This window comes from Canis aureus, chromosome 26, assembly GCF_053574225.1.
Source record: "Canis aureus isolate CA01 chromosome 26, VMU_Caureus_v.1.0, whole genome shotgun sequence".
NCBI classification, from domain to species: domain Eukaryota; kingdom Metazoa; phylum Chordata; class Mammalia; order Carnivora; family Canidae; genus Canis; species Canis aureus.
The window spans coordinates 23,922,585-23,943,568 of NC_135636.1; the positions used below are offsets into that span (position 1 = coordinate 23,922,585).

At 52.9% G+C, this 20,984-nt stretch overlaps 1 protein-coding gene and 1 long non-coding RNA gene across 2 annotated transcripts in view; one reads left to right on the forward strand and one right to left on the reverse strand.

The window, feature by feature from the left end:
• Positions 1-273: 273 nt before the first annotated feature.
• Positions 274-20,984, reverse strand: part of EBF4 (EBF family member 4) — a 59,318-nt gene continuing 38,607 nt past the window's right edge. Inside the window, exons 8-18 of the mRNA XM_077872447.1 lie at positions 9,529-9,610; positions 8,558-8,675; positions 8,328-8,461; positions 8,104-8,230; positions 6,239-6,327; positions 6,032-6,097; positions 5,754-5,931; positions 5,492-5,680; positions 2,726-2,923; positions 1,364-1,439; positions 274-1,101 (exon numbers count right to left, since the gene is read on the reverse strand). Coding sequence (XP_077728573.1) covers positions 1,369-1,439; positions 2,726-2,923; positions 5,492-5,680; positions 5,754-5,931; positions 6,032-6,097; positions 6,239-6,327; positions 8,104-8,230; positions 8,328-8,461; positions 8,558-8,675; positions 9,529-9,610 — 1,252 coding nt within the window. The 3' untranslated portion in view covers positions 274-1,101; positions 1,364-1,368. The remainder of the gene's footprint in view (positions 1,102-1,363; positions 1,440-2,725; positions 2,924-5,491; positions 5,681-5,753; positions 5,932-6,031; positions 6,098-6,238; positions 6,328-8,103; positions 8,231-8,327; positions 8,462-8,557; positions 8,676-9,528; positions 9,611-20,984) is intronic.
• On the forward strand, positions 5,133-16,827 carry LOC144298058 (uncharacterized). Its single transcript, XR_013365038.1, has 3 exons — positions 5,133-5,264; positions 15,255-15,325; positions 16,503-16,827. It is a non-coding gene; the product is annotated as an uncharacterized LOC144298058 (long non-coding RNA).

Consider the following 20,984-nt stretch of genomic DNA (forward strand, 5'->3'; position numbering starts at 1 on the left):
CATCCTGGCCAGACAGCTGGGGGACTGAGTCCTCAGTGGGCAGACCGTGTTCCCAGTCTAAGCTTTGGGAGCAAAGCCCATGTCCTAGGTCCTCAGGCCTGCTAGCCTGCCCACCACTCCCAACAGTGCCTATGGCAGATATGGTCAGGTAATACTTACTCAACTGAACACTGGGGCTGTTGAAAAAGCCCAAGGTACAAGAAGGCTGCACAGGGGAATGGCTGGGAGGGGCCCCAGGAGAGCTGCAGAACCGCTGAGAAAAGCAGACCCACGCCAAGGAAGCAGGCAAGAGAGGCCGGGTGGCCACTTGCAGCTGCATTTATTGTTCTGTTTTCTCCAACCTCAGCAGAGCAGAATATGAGGCCAGTGGCAGCTAGGCCCATTCCGTGGTGCTATGGGGCCAGCCAGAGTCATGTGTGTGTGTGGGGTCAAGAGTCCATGAGATAGCCATTGGGAGGAAGACCCACAATTCAGGGGGCCTGGCACTCCCTTTTCTGCACCCTCCATGCCGAAAGCCCCCAGTGGGATTCATAATGTGGCAAGCATGATTGTGCAGTCCTCAAGGGGGGGCAGCCTCAGGGGTCAAGCAGCCATTGGAAGCTCCATGGGAGCCTGGGCAGGCCTCCTGAGGCTGCTAGGCACCACCCTTTACCCTGGAGAGAAGTCGGGATGCTGGGCCAGTTGAGACAGGTCAGACACAAACAGGACCTCCCCAGGCCACTCCTCCCTGAGCTGTCCTCTTTCCCACAGTCCCCATGCCCTGCTCCTGTCACCTGACGGTCTGATCTGCACAAGGTCCATCTCTTCCAGAGGAAATGACCCAGTGAGTAAAGCCCAGCATCCCAGGACCTCCCCAGGATGCTCTCCTGCCGAGAGCATCAGCACAGTGCTAGTAGGGCTTCCAACCAGCCCCGAGAAAGGGAGGTGAGACTGAGAGGAGCCTGTGGGGCTGGAGGCCTCAAGCACAATGAGGGCTGTTTAGGCTTTTGGATTGATGTCTGCCCGAAGCCCTGGCTCTGCATCTGTGCTGCCGTCCAGGACATGAGTGTGTATCCCAGAGGGACCTCCAGTCCAGGCTCAGTGGGGGCAACACCTGCAGACCTGGTGGGGAAAGGGAGAGAAGAAGGTTCTGGAAAAAGGCTGGTTGCAAGGGGACAGGAAACCACTTTTCTCCATGTGTTCAGCTTGGGCCACTTGGTGGTGGGGTGGGGATGGGAGGGGCTGGGTGGCCCTGACAGCTGTCTAGGGAGCTGAAAGTCCCTGGAAAGGGAGACTCAGACCCTAGGTCCCCACCCTTGTTAAAAGTCTTTTGGAGAGTCTATCCAGGGCCAGGGGAGGAAGCAAGACCCAGCCAGAGACCTACCATGTTTAGGAGTAGGCCAGGCCCTGAAGCCCCCGGGCTGAAGAGTGGAACTTGTCGGAATCCTCAAAAGGCTGGTCTGAGGTAAGCAAAGAGAGGAAGCATAAGCTATGTGTAGCCTGGGGACTTTATCTGCCTGTCTGCCTCTGGGCTGACGACAGGATGCAGGGCACAGGGCAGTTTCTGAGGGCAGTGCTCTGGAGAGCCTTGCAGGTACTCAGCCATTCCTAGTCCTGGCCTGGTCAGCACTGCAGCCAGTTAGGTGAGGTGCGTCCCTCACACCTCTTAGGAGGGGCAGCCCCAGGCCCTTGCTTGCCTAACTTCCTCAATCGCAAGAGTCAACTCTGGAGTCTTCTTCCCAGTCCCGCTTCCTCCAGAAGGCCCATGTCAAGGCGAGGAAACCTAGTGCCAGCTCAGAAAGGAGCTCGGCCTCTTGGAGTACTGACTCCTCATGCAGCAGCAGCATGTCTCCTCCCTCCCATAGGTCCACAGAATTCATCACTTCCATCATCCTCTCCCCTGCCTAAACCCCCACCCCGCATTGGTTCTCTCTGCTGGTAGGAGAAATCAGTGGCCTTTTGCTCCCCCAAATTCACACGTTAAGCTCCAGACATACTTAGGTTAGGGACAATTATCCAAAACTTGGAAACAAGGCAAAAAGCATGACTGTGTGCCCTTTGAGATCATCCTAGAGCATTATCTAATGAGGCTATCCTAAGGGTCATCTTATTCGAGGGGATGTGACTCTCTAACTCACTATACACTACTAGTTAGGGCCCAGGCTTTAAGTTGGATGTTGGCTTGAAGGAGATTGATAAATGACAAACGACAACCATTTCACTAATGGCATGTGGTAGGGGTGACATCATCTCAATTTTACATCCATAAAATGGGGGAGGGGAAGCCGGACTAAACCTTATCCAAAGTCAGTCCCCTTCCAACCGATGAGTGACCCCCAACTCTCACAGTGGTGTGCACTACCCTCCGGGGGACACCAGGAGGCACGGTCAAAGGTGTGCAGTCTGTGTGGGGTTTCTCCAGCTCTGAGTGTTGGGTCTTTGTTCTGTCAACCAGGTAGGGATGGGACCTTGGAGTAGTTTCCAGACCTTCCCCAACTAGGATTCGAATCTTTTCCTTGGTCAAGTGGTCAACTGACAGTATTCAGGGTGGTGACCACGCCAAGCTATAGGGGTGCCGGGAAGTAGGATCCAGATGGATCTCCTGGGACCCCTGCAGAGCTCCCTGCTCTACACCCTCCACGGATAACTGGCTAACCAGAATGAGGCTCTGGTGAGATCTGGATGGAGAGGGTCCCTATAGCCCAGCTCCTCCACAGGCCATAGTGGGGCAGCATGGATCACCCACCTGGAAGTCCCTCTCCGTGGGCTCTTGGGCAGGCCTGGGGTGGGGAGCTGGGTGGGCGCAGCACAGGGGCGAAGGCGCTCCTCTGTTTGACAGCGGAGATCATGTTGACAGGCGAGAAGGAGAAGACGCTGGTGGTGGGGGCAGCAGCCGGGAGGGACATGGAGGAGGCAGCGGCCAGCGGGGGGCTAGAGGGCATGACTCCGGGGCGGGGCAGGGAGGGGCAGGCGCAGCAGGGAAGGTGGTGGGAAACACAACAGGGAGACAGCACCAGAGTGAGCAGCTCGGCTGGGGCCCTGGCATGGGCAGTGGGCCCCAAGTGGGCTGCTGACCCAGGTATCAGGCTTAGTTAGATCTCACTAGGGGGGTGAGGGTCCTGAGGTGACACCAATATAGGGCAGGACCTGGAGGCAAGCTGGGAGTCTCTGGGGTCCAAAAGCACTTGCCTTTTGGGGGGCTCTAAAGACCCTTTCTTGGGGCTGGAAACGACAGGGCCAGACTAAGTCAAAATAAAAGCAAAACCAGAACGCAACAAAACCCCAAAGATGAAAGACATGAAGAACAGAAGAGGTCACAGTTCCTGCTGAAAGTCACTGGGATTCTGAGATGCTAAGGAACATTCAGTGGGCCTTGGGGTACCAAGGTTAGAGTCAAAGGCCAGGGTTCATAGCAGAGCTGGGGCAAGGGGACAGAGATGTTTGGGGGTAGATTCCTATCATAAGGCCTCTCTGCCCAGGATATCAACTCACACAATAAGCACCCTAACTTTGTCTACACATATATTTCCCTTATCAACAACCACCTCCCCTCCGGCACTGGGCATTTTGTTCTCTTCCACCTTAATATAGGCCCTTATCACCTCTAGCTTGGGGCCTGGAGGCCTTCTATATCTCCTCCCTCCAGCCTTTTAAAACAAAGACACAGAGATCCATATCCTTGGATCTTCCCGTTTGAAACTTCCTGGCCATCCAGGGCGATGGATTGCTCTCTTGGGAACAGCCAGAGAGTCTCCTGCATACGGCTCTGTCTGCCCTTACTGCAGCCTCCTCTCCTGTGGGTTTCGGGTATCTCCGGGTCCTCCTTTCTACTTCCTCATCTGAACCTGATTCCCTGCCTCTCTCTTCTGAATACCAATAAGGCTGTGATTCGAGTGTTGTCCAAGCAGCTGGCATGGGGTGGGGATGGGAACTTCCTGAAAGAACCCAATAGCTTGAGAAGGCTGCCTTTGGCATTAGAGCACACCTCCACACCCCTTGGATTAAGTGATGTCTTCAACAGCTGCCCCTGTTCCAAATGTCCCCAGCCTCATGGAGCACCATCACCTTAAAACAGTGCTCACTGATAGATTATGAGGTCCATGGAGCTCTGTGGAGCGCTTGAGACAAATGCCAGAAAATGTACTGTATCTCTCAAGGCTGGGAGCTTGCAGCCACATATTGTAGCTTGGGTAGTACCGGGATCTGTGAGTCATACTGGGAGATGCTTGTGGCCAAAGCAAAAGACCAAGGGGAGGCCCAAGCAGACAGCCCCAGACCATCTGGCTAGGGCAGTTCTGGATGTCATTTCTGGCATGTCCTGACAAACTCAATGAAAACAACACCCCTGGAGCTATGCCACATGCCACAGGGAATGGATGGGTACCTGGGTAAGAACTGGTCATGAGATGGGACTGGCCCTTAGGCAAGTCCAGGGTGTTTCCAGCTGATGCTGGAAGCAGGGCTAGAATTCTTGATCCTCTGGCTCAATGGGGAAACCCCAGATGGGATGGCTTCTGTCCCCTGGGGCAGTGTGTTCCCCACTGCTGAATGCACTGTGTGTGTGGTGGAGGAGAAGGACTGGTATTCCAGATCCCACCAGTTTAAAATTTAAGGGGCAACCATAGAGTTTTTAAGAATGCTATCCCAAATCTGAAGGATGTGAAAGAACCCCAGGAGGGATAGGGGTTTTGGTAGGGAGAGCAGAGGTTTATGGCCTACGTTAACATGGACATGTGTCCCAGAAGCTGAGCCCACGGCACCAGGAGAGAGTCAGGTTCAAACCCACAGCTAGGAAGAGCAGGACCCAGGATGGGGAATCTATACTCTTTCTAAACGTGCACGGCGGCACATTCAGATCTGAGAACAACCCTAGGCAGGGGTGACACTGATCCCATTTTAGAGAGAGGAAACTGCAGTTGAAAGAAATAAAGTAGTTTGCTGAACGTCAGACAGATCCTGATCTGGACTTTCAAACCCTGAATCCAGCTGTCCGACCACACAGACTTCGCCTGCTCTTCGTGACCAGATCGCAGGGAGCCACATCTTCCCTCCTCGGATGCTTTTTTTTCAGACCAAGGGGGACAGGTTTCGAAGCCCAGTTTGATGGAGCCATTAGTTCCCTAGGGCCTCCGGCAGGGGGCGCCAGCCTCCTCCCAAAGTCCTGGCACAAGACGGAAAGGTGGCGGTCCGCCAGGTTTCAGCCGGACGTTCCCCGGTTAAAGCCCCCTTCAGGAGGAGGAGAGGGCTAGAAGAAGGCGTGCAACCGAAATCCGCCGAGACTAAAGGTGCGAGAACTGCCCCGGCCCCGGGGCCCGGGATGTGCAGCCAGGGGCGAGGGCGAGGGCGAGGGCGAGGGCGAGGGCGAGGGCGAGGGGCAGGGGTCCCACGCAGAGAGGGCACGGCCCGGGGCTACCGCGGCCAGAGAGTCGCGGGGAGCCCCCCACCCCCTCCCCCGGGCCGGGACCGGGCAGGGCTGAGCCCCCAGGCCGCTCCCCGGGCAGGGGACACTCACTGGCGAAGGGCGAGGTGGCCGTGGAGCCGTTGAGGAAGCTAGGGGACCCGGGCACGCCGAGGCCGGCCACGCCCGGCGCCCCGTAGCCGCCGAGGCCCGCGCCGAGGCCGCTGCCGTAGCCGCTCTGCTGCGAGCCGGGGCTGGGCGCGAACCCGCGCGGGGACGCGCTGCCGCAGCTGCGCGCATAGCCTGCGGGAGAGGGCGGTCAGGCGCGCGGCGCTCGCGGGCGCCCGGGGCTGCGCGCGGGGGCGGCGGGACGCACCCGGCTCCGGGCCCGGCGTGGCGTCCCCGACGGCGATGGCCAGCGGGCTGCTGAAGGCGTTGATGCCCACGACGGCGGGGTGAGGGTGGCTCGGGGCCAGGGGTCCGAGCGGCGCGGGCGCGCGGGGGGCGCTGTACAGGGCCTCGGCCACGTCCGCCGCGCGCTTCAGGAGGAGCTCCTGCGAAGACAAGAGCGGGGCACGGCCGGGGCAGCCGCGGGCGCCGGGAGCGGGGCGGCCCCCGCCAGGCGGCGCGAGGAGGCGGGCCGAGGCGCCCTACCTGGTTGCTGCTGGGCACTCCGTACAGGGCCTCCGCCAAGTCGGCCGCCCGCTTCAACAGCACTTCCTGCGGGCGGGCGAGGAGACAGCGGGACGGAGGGACGGGCCGCGGGGCGGCGGGGCCCGGGCGTCCCCTCCCCGCCCCGCCCCGCCCCCAGGCCGCCGGTCACCCTCATCCGCGGGCCCGGGCCCCCGCGCCTCTCGGTACCTTGGGCAGCCTCTCCGGATCTCCGGGGTGTCTGGGGATGGCTTTCTGTAGCCTCTGGAATCCGTAGTCAATGGTGGGCTCATTCAGGGCTGGGGAGAAGGGCGGCGTTTGGAGGACCCCCTCCCAGTGCCCGCCGCAGGGCCGAGCCCGCCAGCGACCGGGCCGGGAGCCTCGCCGCAGACCCCCTCCACCAAGCCCAGCCCAAACCTCTCAGAAAACTCCCGGGCACACGGGTCAGCGAGGTTCGGTTCGCGGAGTTTCCTCAGTTCCTTTCTTTGCTCATTCATTCAACAAATATTTACTGAGCCGGGCCCTGTGCCAGGTGCTTGGCATTAACCCACAAGCACTATACCATCCATCTGTGATTCGAAAAAAGGCAACTGTATATCCGAATTAGCTTCTACATTCCTAGGGGCAGGGCCGGAGGGAGTTTTCTGTCTGCATTTTTGTCTGCATTATGAGGAGCAACATATTCATTACAAAAATTAAAAACCTCAACAGCCTCCATTTATCACAGCTCAGATGGACTCCCAGCAGCATCTGACCGTAGAAGTTTGCAGACTACCAAGTGGCAGACTCCTGAGTAGGCTCCCCAGGACCCCCACCTCTCCTCCTCCTCCAGCCCGGCCTGGACCAACTCACCAGCCTCAAAGCCCTATCCACTTTCTTCACTTCCAACTCCAGATTCCGTGAATTTCCTTCAGTTCCCCTTAACATGTAAAGCACTCATTCCCAGGTCTTTACATTGGCCATTCCTTCTCCAGGCCTGTCTATCCTTCCCCGTCTCTACCTCCCTCTTCATCCCTGCAGTCTCAGCTTAGCTCAGCGAAGCCCACACTCCCCCTAGAGGTCCCTCCCACCCCTCCACCGTAGCTTCACTCACCCCCTAACCCTGACAGGACAGTTAAGTAGGATCCCTAGGGAGTGTCCGGTTCCTAGAAGGGCTAAGTGATTCTCTGCGGGGGTGTGGGGTGGGGGTGGGGGGGTGGTGGCTGGGGCAGGGCAGCTGGAGGAAGGTGGAGAGGGTCCTGGCCAGTGGTCAAATAGAGCCAGGATGGGGGATTCTACACTTCTGTCTTGTGTAAACTTTGATGCCCTGGCTTCCTGCAAAGGCTGTGTGTGTGTGTGTGTGTGTGTGTGTGTGCCTGTGCGTGCACATGCACATACCGCTTTATGCTCACACATAGGGAAGACTGGGGTGGCTTGGGAAACCAAGAAACCCAGGATAGATTAGAGAGCATCAAGCCTATTTTGGGGAACCTTTGAAATAGATGTGCCACTGGAAATACTCTAGACCCTGGGGAGTGTGTGTGGGGGTAGGCTGGAGTGGGGGGAGTGCCCTGGCAAGGAGACCCTAGGGAGGGAGGAAGTCCCGGTAGGGCTAAGACTCCCAGCCGGGGAGATGATTGAGGAGTCAGGCCAAAGAGGGAAACTGAGGGGCAGCCGGGGGTGGCGGGGGTTAGCACCGCCTTCAGCCCAGGGCATGATCCTGGAGATCTGGGATCGAGTCCCACATTGGGCTCCCTGCATGAAGCCTGCTTCTCCCTCTGCCTGTGTCTCTGCCTGTGTCTCTGCCTCTGTCTCTCTTTCTGTCTCATGAATAAATAAAATCTTAAAAAAACAAAGCAAAACAAAACAAAGAGGGAAACTGAGAAGCTCAGCGAAAGGAGGTCCCGCGAGGAGGGGTCCAGGAGGGGTCCAGGGGTTTCGGTGGGGAAGAGACGGAGCAGCCGCTCAGGGGGCGTGGCCGCACCTTAGATATTGGCTGACCCGGAGACCCGGGCTGCAGGTGCACAGGGTGGGGCTCCTTCCAGCAACCCGAGGCCTCTCTGCCCCCACCCCCTGTCCCCCGCCTGACTCCTTACCTGTGTAGACAAAACGGCCGGGGGCTCCCTTGCAAAATTGCTTGGACTTGTAGGACAGGGTCACCTCCACCACCCCGGGAATGTGCCGCGGGGGCGTCTGAACCCGTATGGCGTGGGGCGTGATGAGCTGCGAGGGGAGAGGGGAGGCCTGCGGGTTCCAGCCCGGGGCGAGGGGAGGGCCCAGCCACGAGGCCCCGAGGGAGACTGGCGGGGGGGTGGCCCACCTCGCTCCACACGAGCACGTTCCCAAACACGACCTGCAATCCGTCGAAAAAATTGTCGCCGATGACAATGACGGTGGCGCCTCCGGTGGTCCAGCCCTCCCCGGGGCTGATGGCCTTGATACAGGGGGTGGCAGCTGGGAGGCAGGAGAGGAGCCAGATCAGGGCCTGCTCCCCGGGGACTGGAGGCTGGCTGGGCCCAGGGCAGCCGGGGCTGGGACGGGAGTCCTGACCTTCAGAGGGGTCCAGGCGGCGCGCCCTGCGACCGTGCTTGGAGTTGTTGTGCACAAACATGTTATCGGACACCGCCAACACGTGTCCGTCAACGCTCACCGTCGTGGACACCACCACCTGCAAGGAGAGCGGAGGCCAGCCTGGCTGGGGCCCTCAGGGGCTCCCTGGAGAGGACTGATGCGGGGCATCAGCAGCTCCAGCAGCTCCAGCAGCTCCAGCAGCTCCGGGAGGGGGGCTGGGTGCTGGAACTCAAAGTCAGTGGCATGGGAAAGAGATTCCCCCAGGGGCTGAACTGGGGGGTGGGGGGCAGCAGCTCCATCAATCCATAGCACAGATGCGCTACCTCTGGCTGCCCAGGGGAAGTGACCCCGCGGGAACTAGAAAAATCAAGAGGCCCGAAAAAGACTCTGGCTCCTTGAGCAGAGCGGCTACGGTTTTTGCGCACGCACGCACGTAGCACGCACGCCCCCTGGGCTGTATCCCTGAAGCTCCCAGGCAGGAATGTGTCTGAGGCAAGTGGGAGTGAGATTTTTGACTAAGGTGGGGAGATGGCATCAGCCAGAGAAGCCATCAGCAGGAGCTCCCCGCCCCCCTTGGGAGGAAATTGGGGCTGCCTCCTTCCCTCCCTCCCACCCTTCACTGGGAGGGGTATGCAGCTTGGGGATGTGGTAAGGGCAGCTGCTCTCTGCTTCACGCTATGCAAATTAGCTGGGTCGTTAATCATGTAAAAATGTCACAATTAGCATCTCCTTAAGTGGGACTCTAATGAAGCCTCCCTTGGCAGCCAGCATAAGTTGAGATGGAGCTGCCCCACCCCCAGCAGGCACCAGGCCCTGAAGCACGGGGCTGGGCAGAGATCTGCCTTGAGGCTTCTCCCAGGGTGGCAAGACCACAGCCTTTCCCACCCACCCCATCAGGATGGCTGTGCATCCTGGGTGGGTGCGCAAGGGGACCCCTCTCCCAGACCCACCTGGAAGCGGCGCATGTCTCGGGGATTCCCTGCATTCTTTAGGCAGTTCTGGTTGCACTTGAGGAAGAACTTGAGAAAGAACCTGAAACAGTGTGGTAGGTGGGCTCAAGGGCTGGGCTAAGGGGTCTGGGAATGGAAGAAGAGCCAACTGCTCCCTCCCCTTCCATGCCCCTTCCCAGCGGGGCAACTCCCCTCTGCCCGCTTACACAAGGCACACATCCCATGTTCCCACCACCATATATATATAGTGCATATATACAGATTGCCTGATATACACCAAGTAGACCCTTCCCAACAATTCATTCACAACACAGAATATCCACCCCTGTGCCCAGTGTAGGATCACACAGTGCTTATTTATCCCACAAAGTATATACTCATCACATCCACGCAAAGGATATTCACCATAAATAATATGTGTGTATACATATATATATATACACATCTACTACTCATGAATTATACTCACCGCATGATGTATATGCCATATGTAGTATGTACTCACGCTTACCTGTGAACTCATCCCACATGTATATTTGTCATAGTATATGTGCATCACACAAACAGTGCATCCACATCACAGGGCATATCCCTCCTCCCAAGTATACTATATCACCCATGCAATGTATACTCATAATGATACATCTATTATGTATAGTATATGCCTTATACACTGTTACTCACAAGATAGAGCCATCACACACAGTATATACCCCCTATGCTCAGGGTATACCCTTCACAGTACATATACGACACATATTCTACATACAGCCCGTAGTCATCATACACATATGGTGCACCACTCACAGAGTCTACACCCATCATGTGCAGTGTATGCCCATCTTATATATGCACAGAAGGAATACGAGAGTATATCTATTAATATACCACTTTATGTAGTATATGATTACCCAAAATACAGTCATTGCAAATGCTGTATAGTCATCACACAGAGCAAGCAGATCACCCTTCCTCCTTCACAGTAGCTCCCACCAACAAATCCCTCTTGCACACAGATCTCACTCACATGTAGCAGACTCCCTGCCACAGCACATCTCACTCAGATCTCTTTTGTACATGTTCCACATTCACTATTCTCATAGCAAAAACCTCATCAGACAGAGCCTATGCCCATCACACACACATGGTGTACCTGTCAGACACGCTGTACATCTGTACACAATGAATACCTCCTTTTCACTTACAGTAATTGGAATATCTAATTTAACTCCCTAGAGTTGTCTCCAAAGCCTGCAAGCATGAACTTCACATTCAGAGGAAGATTTGTCACAGATTCTAAAAGTTACTTCCCAAAGAGGAGGTCCCTAAGTGCTGGTAGGGATGGGTACCACCCCTGGAATGAGGTGTCCCAAGGGGCAGCCTCTCATTAGGCACTGGAACCAGTCATTTTCCTGGAGATTTACCTCTACCCAGGCCTGGCCTCTGTCCACATTGCTGACATCTTACCACCTGTCATATTCCTCCACCCAGTGAATACCCTTCTGGGAACTCCTTTCATTTTCTTTTCCATAGGGACATTATATCCGCACACATTTCCATCCACAATGAACGTCCCCTCAAAATACTTTCATGTTGTGTAGACCTTCTATACGGCCCTGAAGAGGAGCATTCCAAAATGCAGGTACCTCATATGACCTCAAATGGTACACACCCACCATGTAGACACCCCAAATTCACCCCTACTGGGTACACTGCAGTGCAGATAGCTTATATGCTCCCAAACAGTAGTCACCCCAGTACAGATGCCCTGGGTTAGGGGCATCAGTAGGTTATCCCAAAGTGCAGTCACCTCAAATGCTCCCAAACAGTATAGACACTCCATTTATCTCACATTATCTGCCATAATAATGATTTCCTATATCCCTATGAGACATGTCATGGTGTCAACACCCTTATGGCCATAGTAGTCACCTTATGTATGCCCCACATTTACATGACATAAAGTGTAGACACAACCATTACACGTGGTACAGTCCACCTCATTTCAATTCCATATTCATGTGCTCAGTCCTTTATGAGGTGCTAGAAGGAGGAGGGCAGACATCCAGACATCGGGACAGGAACAGTCCATGTCCTGAAGGGGATTAATGCTAGCTCATAGGTATAGCTGATGATGCAAGCATGGGAGTTGTCCCAAAGGTGACATGCTTCTCTTGCATCTACACACATGCCCACTACACCCAACCCCACTCCCAAACATACAGAATCCAGAGGAAATGTTTCCTGAGATATGGGCTCTAGCCCAGGTGTCGACTCACTCTGTGGCCTGGGGTGAATCCTGCGTCTCTAAGCATCCATCTCCAGCCACCAGGAGAACCGGGACAGCAGCAACTGCTGGCTGCTGAGGCACCTTCTAAGGACAGCCTCTGGGATATCTTTTATTTCCAACCTCCCATGGCCTCACTGCTGCTTCCTGCAGTGGCCTGTCCCCCACCTGCACCCCTGGGAGCCCCCGCAGCCCTTCCTCAGCACGTCTCCCCATCCTTCTTCCCTCCAGTATAACTCACTTCCAGAAATAAATCATGGTAGTATTTGTTTTGGGTCTACACCACTCCCCACTCCCTGTCTGGCCAGGCTTTTCTGGCCATTCTAGACTTCAGGGACGGCCCCTCCCTCAGAGCCCCAGGGCCTTGCCTGCACCTCCATCTCTGGGGACCCGCGCCCAGAACATCTCCATTTTTAAGCCTCGGTGGCATTACCTGCAGGGTGCAAGGAGCAGCCACACAAGGCATGGGTGCTCCGTGGGCGTCAGTCGCCTTTCCCTGCCCCCTGAACTTCTAGCTCAGAGCTGCAGGCAGTCAGCGGCAGTGATGTTACAGCTGCCAACTGGTAGTCTGTGAGGCTGCTCTCAGCCAGTCAGGGGCAGAGCCAATGCAAACAAGTCTCCAGAGCATCGGCTGCTACCACGGTGCACCTCCTGACTCCCGCTCCCGTCTCAGGGGGCATTAAGAAAAATGACCCACAACTTGAAAATGAGGCAAAATGATGACTATGAGTCCTTTCGAAGTCATCCTGGGACAGTGGTTTTCTGTGTGCCACCTAGACCAGCAGCAGCAGCAGCAGCAGATTCACCTGGGAACTTGCTGAAAATGCAGAATTTCAGACCGCCCCCCCACCCCCGCCTGAGATGCTTCAGGTGGGGCCCAGGCATCTGTGTTTTCATAAGCCTTCAGGTGATTCTGATGCCTCCTAAAATTTGAGAGGCACTGCTCTACAACACTGTCCAGTACAGCAGGCAGCCGCTAGCCCCATGTGGCACTGAGCCCTTGAAATGTGGTTTGAATTGAGATGTAAGTATCAAATTCACACTGAATTTCAATGATTTACTTAGAATAAAAAGCACAGAATGTAAAATAGCTGACTAGTAATATTTTTGTATTGACTACATGTTAAAATAATATTTCAGATATATTGGATTAAATACACTATATTGTCATAATGTTACCAGTTTCTTTTTATTTTGAAAATGAGGCTACTATAAAATATAAAATTATATTTGTGGCTTGTGTTAGATTTATACTGGACACTGCTGCTCTAGAGACTTGTTAGCAAAGTCACCCAAGTGTTATCTAATTCTCTAGGGGAAAGTAACTTGGACTTGTATTTGCTACTGATCAGGGCCTAGACTCTGTAAAGGTGGTGTTAATTGGCAGGAAATTGCTAAGATGCAAATGATTTTTATTGGGAGAAGTAAATAATTTGTTTGGTAGAGAAATTAGCCCTAAAGTTTGTAATTGTATCATCCCACAGACATTAACTAGTTTTGTAGCTAATTTGGTAACTGTATTCCAGTGTTGTTACATACCCCATTTCTTCTCTCTTCCCCTTCCCTGGAAAGAGCCTGGTGGGGTCTGGGTAAGTGAGGACCAAGTTCTGGGACATCCCACAGGAACCAGAGGCAGGAGATGGGATACTTTGTTGAAAGGCTGTGAAGCCTTGCTGGTCAGCTGGGAAGCAGCCACCAGCCAAACTTGGGTAAGCCTGGCGGGGGCGGGGGGGGGGGCATTTTCTGAGCAGCCCTCAGCATGAGTTTGGAAGTGAGCCTCCAGTGCCCCATGTCCATGCCTAGTTTGGGCTCTGGGGAAGCAAAACCAGGCTAAGTGCACAGCCCTGGCTGACCTGAGTCTCCCCAAGGAAGTGAGCATTTTAGGAGGCTCCCTGGGCCAGGGCAGGACTTGTGCCCAGAGCCATCCCTGCTGTGGCCATGAGGCTCTAAGAGGGCATGTCTCCTCATCTAGGCCTCACAGGAAGAGGAGCGAGAGAAAGGTGAAAAAGTCCCAGGACCTGCCATTAGTCCATCAGATTTACTGTAAGAAACATACCAAAAAAACACGAGCATGAATTACAAATGAAATACAAAAGTACCCCCTCCTGTCCCAACCCCCCAAAATAAAAAGTGATCCAGGTCTAATCTCTCAAGCACTTAGCAGGAGCCTACAACTCTCTTGAGCTCATCATTGGCATTACCTTGTTAAATCCTCTCATAACCCAGAGGTGGTATAGGTCTGCAATCATTCCCACTTCACAGATGAGGAAACCAAGGATAAGTGAGAATACATGACAAAGTCATAGTAAAGAAGTCTGGACACAGGCCTGGGACTCTCTGACCCTGATATTGACAGGAGTCATGGAAAATTCTCTCTAATTGGGGCTCTCAGGGACACCTGGGTGGCTCAGCGGTTGAGCCCCTGCCTTCGGCCCAGGGTGTGATCCTGGAGACCTGGGATGGAGTCCCACATCGGGTTCCCTGCATGGAGCCTGCTTCTTTCTCTGCCTGTGTCTCTGCCTCTCTCTCTGTGTGTGTGTCTCTCATGAATGAATAAATAAAATCTTTTTTTTTTAATAAATAAAATCTTAAAAAAAAATAATTGGGGCTCTCAGAGTCCATCCAACCTGCCCCAGCCATGAGCCTCCTTCCAAAGCAGCCCTGAGAGGCAGGCGGTACAGGGACACGTTTAGCCATTTCATGGCATTTTTCTCAAGGTCACAAATCCAGCAAGGATGCAAAGAGACTCAGGTCCCCTTGCTCCTATCTGGGAGTCTTTGGCTGTTGTGGCTGTTGCTGTCAGCCTGAGAAGGCGTTCGGGATTAAAGACCCGTTGCACAAGATGAGCCAAGAGCTGGTCACTGTTGAAATTCAGGGAAGGATACTGGTGGTTCATTATTCTATTCTGGCCTAGATGTTCAACATTCCCCATTATAAAAAGGTTAATAAAAGACAGATGAAAAGGGGCGCCTGCGTAGCTCAGTGGTTGAGTGTCTGTCTTTGGCTCAGTTCGTGATCCCAGGGTCCTGGGATTGATTCCCGCATCAGGCTCCCCAGAGAGAAACTACTTCTGTCTCTGCTTATGTCTCTGCCTCTCTCTGTGTCTCTCATGAATAAATAAATAAAAAGAGAGAGACCAGATGAAGAGCTGTGGACGGTGGTCATCCAGCTAATAAGGCAATTCAAGGGTGGTTAGTTCTGCATCATGACTCGGGCGCCTATGATTTAAGTGAAAGGTAAGAGCAGTTTGCTCGCACACCTGCCTTACCACATCCTGAACATAGCTTAGCCTTCCCCGTTGTTCCTATAAATGCGTTTTATTTCTCCCTGTAAAAACAACTCGAGATGAAATGAAAATGAACCTTCCTTGTCAATGGAAGCAAATGTTGGGTGGAATGTGACTCTGGTGCAAACATCTGATGTATATATAACTTCTCAGGGGTGACACCACTGCATAAGGAAAGCTCCCCAGCACAGCACTTTACTCAGAAGAGGAAGGAAAATGTGGAGGTGAGTGATGTGAGTCCACTCGCAAACCCTAGGTTCCTGGGAGTGGGGGGTAGAAAGCAGTGTCCAGGTGCCACAGCGTGGGTGGGTGCCTGCTGGATTCCCCAACTCCCGGCCGTTGTGAGCATTGGCTGTTAAAGGGCTCACAGCTGCCCCCACTACAAATTATCTTCAGCTAGAAGCAGATGCTCCTCACAAGCAGCCCCCAGCCAAAGACAGACTGACATCACATGGAGGACCAACTCCCTGTGCTTTTCAGGTTCCAGAACTCCCCCAAGGGCTCAGGATGGTGTTAGACTCCAGTTGAGACTGTCTCCTTGCTAATCTTATCCTCCAGATGTTGTTCCTCTCTTTTTCTTCCCAGGGCTCTCCTCCAAGAAAAATACCCCCCCCCTTTTTTAAAAGATTTTTTATTTATTTATCCATTCATGAGAGACACAGGGAGAGAGAGAGAGGCAGAGACACAGGCAGAGGGAGAAGCAGGATCCATGCAGGGAGCCTGACATGGGACTCGATCCCAGGTCTCCAGGATCAGGCCCTGGGCTGAAGGCGGCGCTAAACCGCTGAGCCACCCGGGCTGCCCTGTAAAAATCCCTTTCACAAGCACCCCCATCTTCAGCTTTGCTTCTAGGAATCTCATCCTATAAGATACCAGGTTGCACACCTTTGCACCATCTTTGCCCTCCTGACATCCCATGAGAGACTCACTTTGAGCAGAAACCACGTTCCCACTTCCAGAGGCAAAGCTGTTAGTAATCAAAAGAGCAGGACTCAAGTCCAAGGATGCTTACAGCTACAGGACCATCAGGAGCCAGGCTACGGAGGTCTAGATTGCAAGTGCTGGCCAAGAGAGCCTTTCCCAATATGATGTTCACTAGCCACATGTAGCTCTTGAGCACTTGACACGTGGCCAGTGTGACTGAGAAACTGTTTGCAATTTTGTCTCATTTTAATTTATTTGCTTTTACTTATTTATTTTTAAATTTATTTTTGAGTAATCTCTACACCTGACATGGGACTTGAACTCCCAACCCTGAGGTCAAGAGTCTCACATTCCACTGACAGAGCCAGCCAGGCGCCCCATGGTTTCATTTTAAAACTTTTAAAAAAAATTTTATTTATTTATTTATTTATTTATTTATTTATTTATTTATTTATGTATTTATTTATTTATTTAGAGAGAATGGCTGGGACACAGGCAGAGGGAGAAGCAGGCTCCATACAGGGAACCTGACATGGGACTCCATCCCCGGATCTGCAGGATCACACTCCAGGCTGTAGGCGGCGCTAAACCGCTGCACCACCGGGGCTGCCCCCATGGTTTCATTTTAATTTGAACTGAGATACTCACATGTGGTTTATGGCTACCAACCATATTGGATAGTACAGATCAAGAAAGAGGAAGTGATGTGAATGGATACATGAGTTGGGGCAGAGTGTTCCAAACAAGTGTCCTGTGACTGCCTTGGGAAAGAAAACAGATGGGGAGCAAGGTGTAAAATAAAACTGGATTTTTATTTCTAAGTGCACAGCTGGCATTACAGCCTGGGATGGGGAATTGGGGCCAGGGGAGTCCTCTGCTAATTTTGACTGGAAATGGCTTGCCTTTGAGCTCATGAGTCTCAGAAGAAACAGAACAATTTCTGGGGGCAAGGTCTGTGCCCTATTTTCACTGTCTGCTGCTGCTCCCTGCCCCCAGCTCAAGGACAGGCAAGGATATGGCGGTGGACCATTCATCCCCTCATTTATTTGACACACCCATTTAAAAAGATGTATTAAACACCTTATGTGTGTCAGGCAGCGCAATCAAGAGGCAAACAAGGTCTTGAGAAAATTACAGTCTAGCAGGAAACAGAGAAACCTAAAGTACAGTCAGTACGATAGAGTGGTGGACACAGCAGGATGACCTGCCCAGGGGAACTGCAGCAGCCACTCTGCCTGGCAGAGATGGAAGGGCTCCCAGAGGTCACATTTTATCTCAGGCATTTGGGACCTTGAAAGACCAGGGGCATTTTCCCTCAAAGAGGAGTAAGAGGCAGGGGGGCCCTTCATGCAGAGGGAATAGCCCTGCTGAGGACTGGGGGCATGCATGGCACACTTTCCCATGCGTGCTACCTGACAAGATGGAGGAGGAGAGCTGGACCAGGGCCTGGGGGTTTGCACCAAATCTTACAGGATTTGGATCCTTTGGGTGATGGGGAGTCAGTAGAGGGTGCCATATCGGCTATGTCGTTTGGAAGCATTTTGCCTCCAAAAGGCCTAGGCTAGAAAAAGGGATGGAAGCAGGATGGTTGGTGTGATAATCCAGGTCCAGGTTGGAGTGGCCCAGATGGGGTGGCACGCTATTTCCTGATCTCAGCCTGGGGCAGCAGCCAAAGCCAAGTGTCTCCAGGGCCACAGCCACCTGCCAGGCCTGGACCTGGCCTCCCCACCATGATCCCTACTTGGGGCAGAGGTGGCTGCAGTGCAGATGGGCTGGGGGCCTATAAATAGCTGGGGCGCATACATTAGCATGCCAATGCACCCGCACCCCATCCTCTATGCTAATGGCCCACCATGCGCCTGAACACCTTCTGTTCCCCTGCATGCATTTGCATGCACAATTAGCATAATCTTGTATAATTAATGAACAGCGTCAATTTTAGCTCCTAAGTAATTTGATTAACATGTTGATAGGGCACTTACTAGGCTCTCCAAACCTCAGGGCTGGGCATGGGGCCTGAGGAGAGGGGGAGAGGTGGTAAAGAGACTGCTACAGGGGCCCCCAGCTGCCCATGAAGAGCAGTGGTGACTCCACTTCTCAGAGGCATAGAGGGGCTGCTAGTGGGAGTCCTCTGGGCAACCCACGTGGAGCAGCAGGGCCAGGCTGGAGCACAGTTACGGTGGGTCCCTGAGCACGAAGCCCATTTTGTGCCCATGTGGACACAGACATACACACACATCCCCCATGTGTCCCCTTAGCCTTGAGAGTCCTCTGTGGATGCAGGATGCTGGGTTCCAAGGGAAGAACAGAAGAGGAGCAGGGATGGAGAAAAGGCAGGAGGGGATGCGGAACTGAGGGGATGGATGGGCAGGTGGACTCCACAGAGATGGGAGATGTGCTGGTAACTAATTTGGCGATATGAAGGGGAATGGAGGGGTCCCAAGACTGAAGGGAAGGTGTGTGTTCTTCTGGCTCTGGGTGGGTGAGCCAGGCTCCCAAGCACAAACCTTGGCACCTCCTACTTATGAATCATGTGAGAGGCAGAGGTTGGGGGTTAGCAAGGCCTGGCTCTTCCCTTAACGTGCCCGTGACCCAGAGCAGAGAGGACAGAAGGCTGAGAGTTGCCCCCTTCCCATTCAGAGACAGTTCCATTCCTAGCCCAGACATCCCAGGACCCTTGGCAGAGGCTCCCACTCCTCTCCTGCTCATCTGTGACCATATCAGTCAGGAAGCTTTCCCCTAGCTCTAACTGACTGTCTTGGTGCTGTTGAGGCTACTTCTCTGAGATGGGCAATCAGGCTGAGGGCGGGGTGGGGTAAGAAATGATATTGTGCAGAACCTGCATAAGGACACCTTACTTCGCAACATTCCTTTCAGGTGGGTTAAGAGTCAGCTCCCTGTTATGAGGCAACTGGAGCTGAGTGAGGTAGGGGCCTTGCTCCAAGTTGTCTGGCCAGACAGTCTACATTGGCTTGAGTCTCCCAACTCTGAATAACTCTTAACTTTATGGAGAGAATTTATCATTCAAATTGCAGACAGTGATTTGCCACCCATCTCCCATTCCACCTATTATGGTCTCCCAGACTTCCTCATCCTGCACTTCTTCTCTCCTCCAATATCCTCTGGGGTCATTGTCCGTAGCTCTATTCCCAGTGTAGGGGCCCGGTTCAGTTGCCCAGAGATTTTCCCTTAAATTTCTTCTGAATTAGGGGTGGCTTGAGGACTCTTGTCTTTGGGTGGTCCCGCTAGGGGCGGCTTGGGGAGCCATGGAAGTCATGAGGAAATCTCACACGAACCCCATCTGGTTCTCAATCTCTCTCCCAAATGCTCTCAGCTCTGAAAGGAGTGGAGTAGGGAAGGAAGCGTGATTCATTCTGCAGGCAAGAGGGAACCTCAGTCTTACCACAGTACTGACCCAGTAGTGAGGTTCTAGGACACCAAGGAAAATTGCCAGAATGGGCCCCAGACAGAAGCCTGTGTTCGCAACAGCAGCAGTGTGGAAGCAGAGACCCCACTGGAAAGAGTGGAAGGAGGTGGACAGTACCGTGAGCTTGTTTTGTGGCTATGCAGAAAAACAGTGACTATTGCATTGACTGTTAAGAAGGAAAATTGATTCTCTAGCAGCTCCCTTCTTATCATTGCATTTGTTAGATTGTACCTGACCTAGAGACTATTTTTAAGCTTGCCCACAACAGGGTAGAATAAAACTTACCTCTGTCAGGTAGCTCAGACACAACCTGTTTCAACAGTATCACTACAATATCCGCTGTGTACCAGGCACAACTACATGCCAGAGTGCATGTGTATCCCACAGCTCCAGTCCACCCCTGCGAGCCAGAAGAGAAGAGCTGTAGACTTCCCACCGGAGGGAGTCTTCCCCACCCACTCCTACACCAGGCCAATCAAGAAAATATTTAGTCTTAGGACTATGGTGCCCAATATGGTAGCTGCATGTGGCAAAGCTTGAATTAATTAAAATGAAATAAAATTAAAAATCCAGTTCTTCGGTCATAGTAACTACATGTCAAGTGCCCTGTAGCTACATGTGGCTGTTAGCTACCACATTGGTCAGTGCAGAACATTTCTATCCTTGTAGAGATTTCTACTGAGTGTTGTCTTAAAGCTTTACACTGATCTTTATTTCCTTCTATTATTATGCAAAGGCTTTGCATTAGTCCCATGTTGGGCTCCCTGCATGGAGCCTGCTTCTCCCTCTGCCTATGTCTCTTCCTCTCTCTCTCTCTCTCTGTGTGTCTCTCATGAATAAATAAATAAAATCTTTAAACATATATCAATTGCAGAGATAGGACTTTGAGAATTGCAGAGAAATGACCTATGAAAACCCATTCCTTGATAATGCAAGAGGAACACAGGCAAAAACTGTTGAAATAAACGTTTTCAGAACTTGGAAATTAACAAAAGTTTTGCACAATGCAAGGAGTATTTATTCAAAAGAAATGGCTGAATTTTACTAACAGAGAGCTTTGCAATATTTTTATTTACCCTATTCCCCATCCCCTTCTTTTTAGCTGTGCAGTAGATTTGAAAACCAGCAGCACTGCAACCATGGTAGCTGGGAAAACTAGCTGCCTAGTAGCCACTGGAAGGAGAAGACTGTTTGGAGCTTCTCAATATGTACTCCCAGACAACTGTCAAATTTGATCTCTCTGGCAGCTCCCTGACAACCCCATTCACTGGAATAGTCATTTGATCTGAGCCAGAGCTTGCTTAGTGGGAAAATCCCTATCCTTGGAGTGTTTGTTGAGAACAACCTTTGGCAATTGTTTAACATTGCTGTTGCTGGAGGCAATGACACTAGTTGGGGCAAACAAGACTCTGGTCAAAAACTTTAAAGGAAAAACTGGGAATGACATGTTCATACGGTGGCTCTGAGAACCTTTCATATATTCCTGGAGATCTAGGAAGCCATGTAAATGTGCAGGAAAGAGCACATGTCCA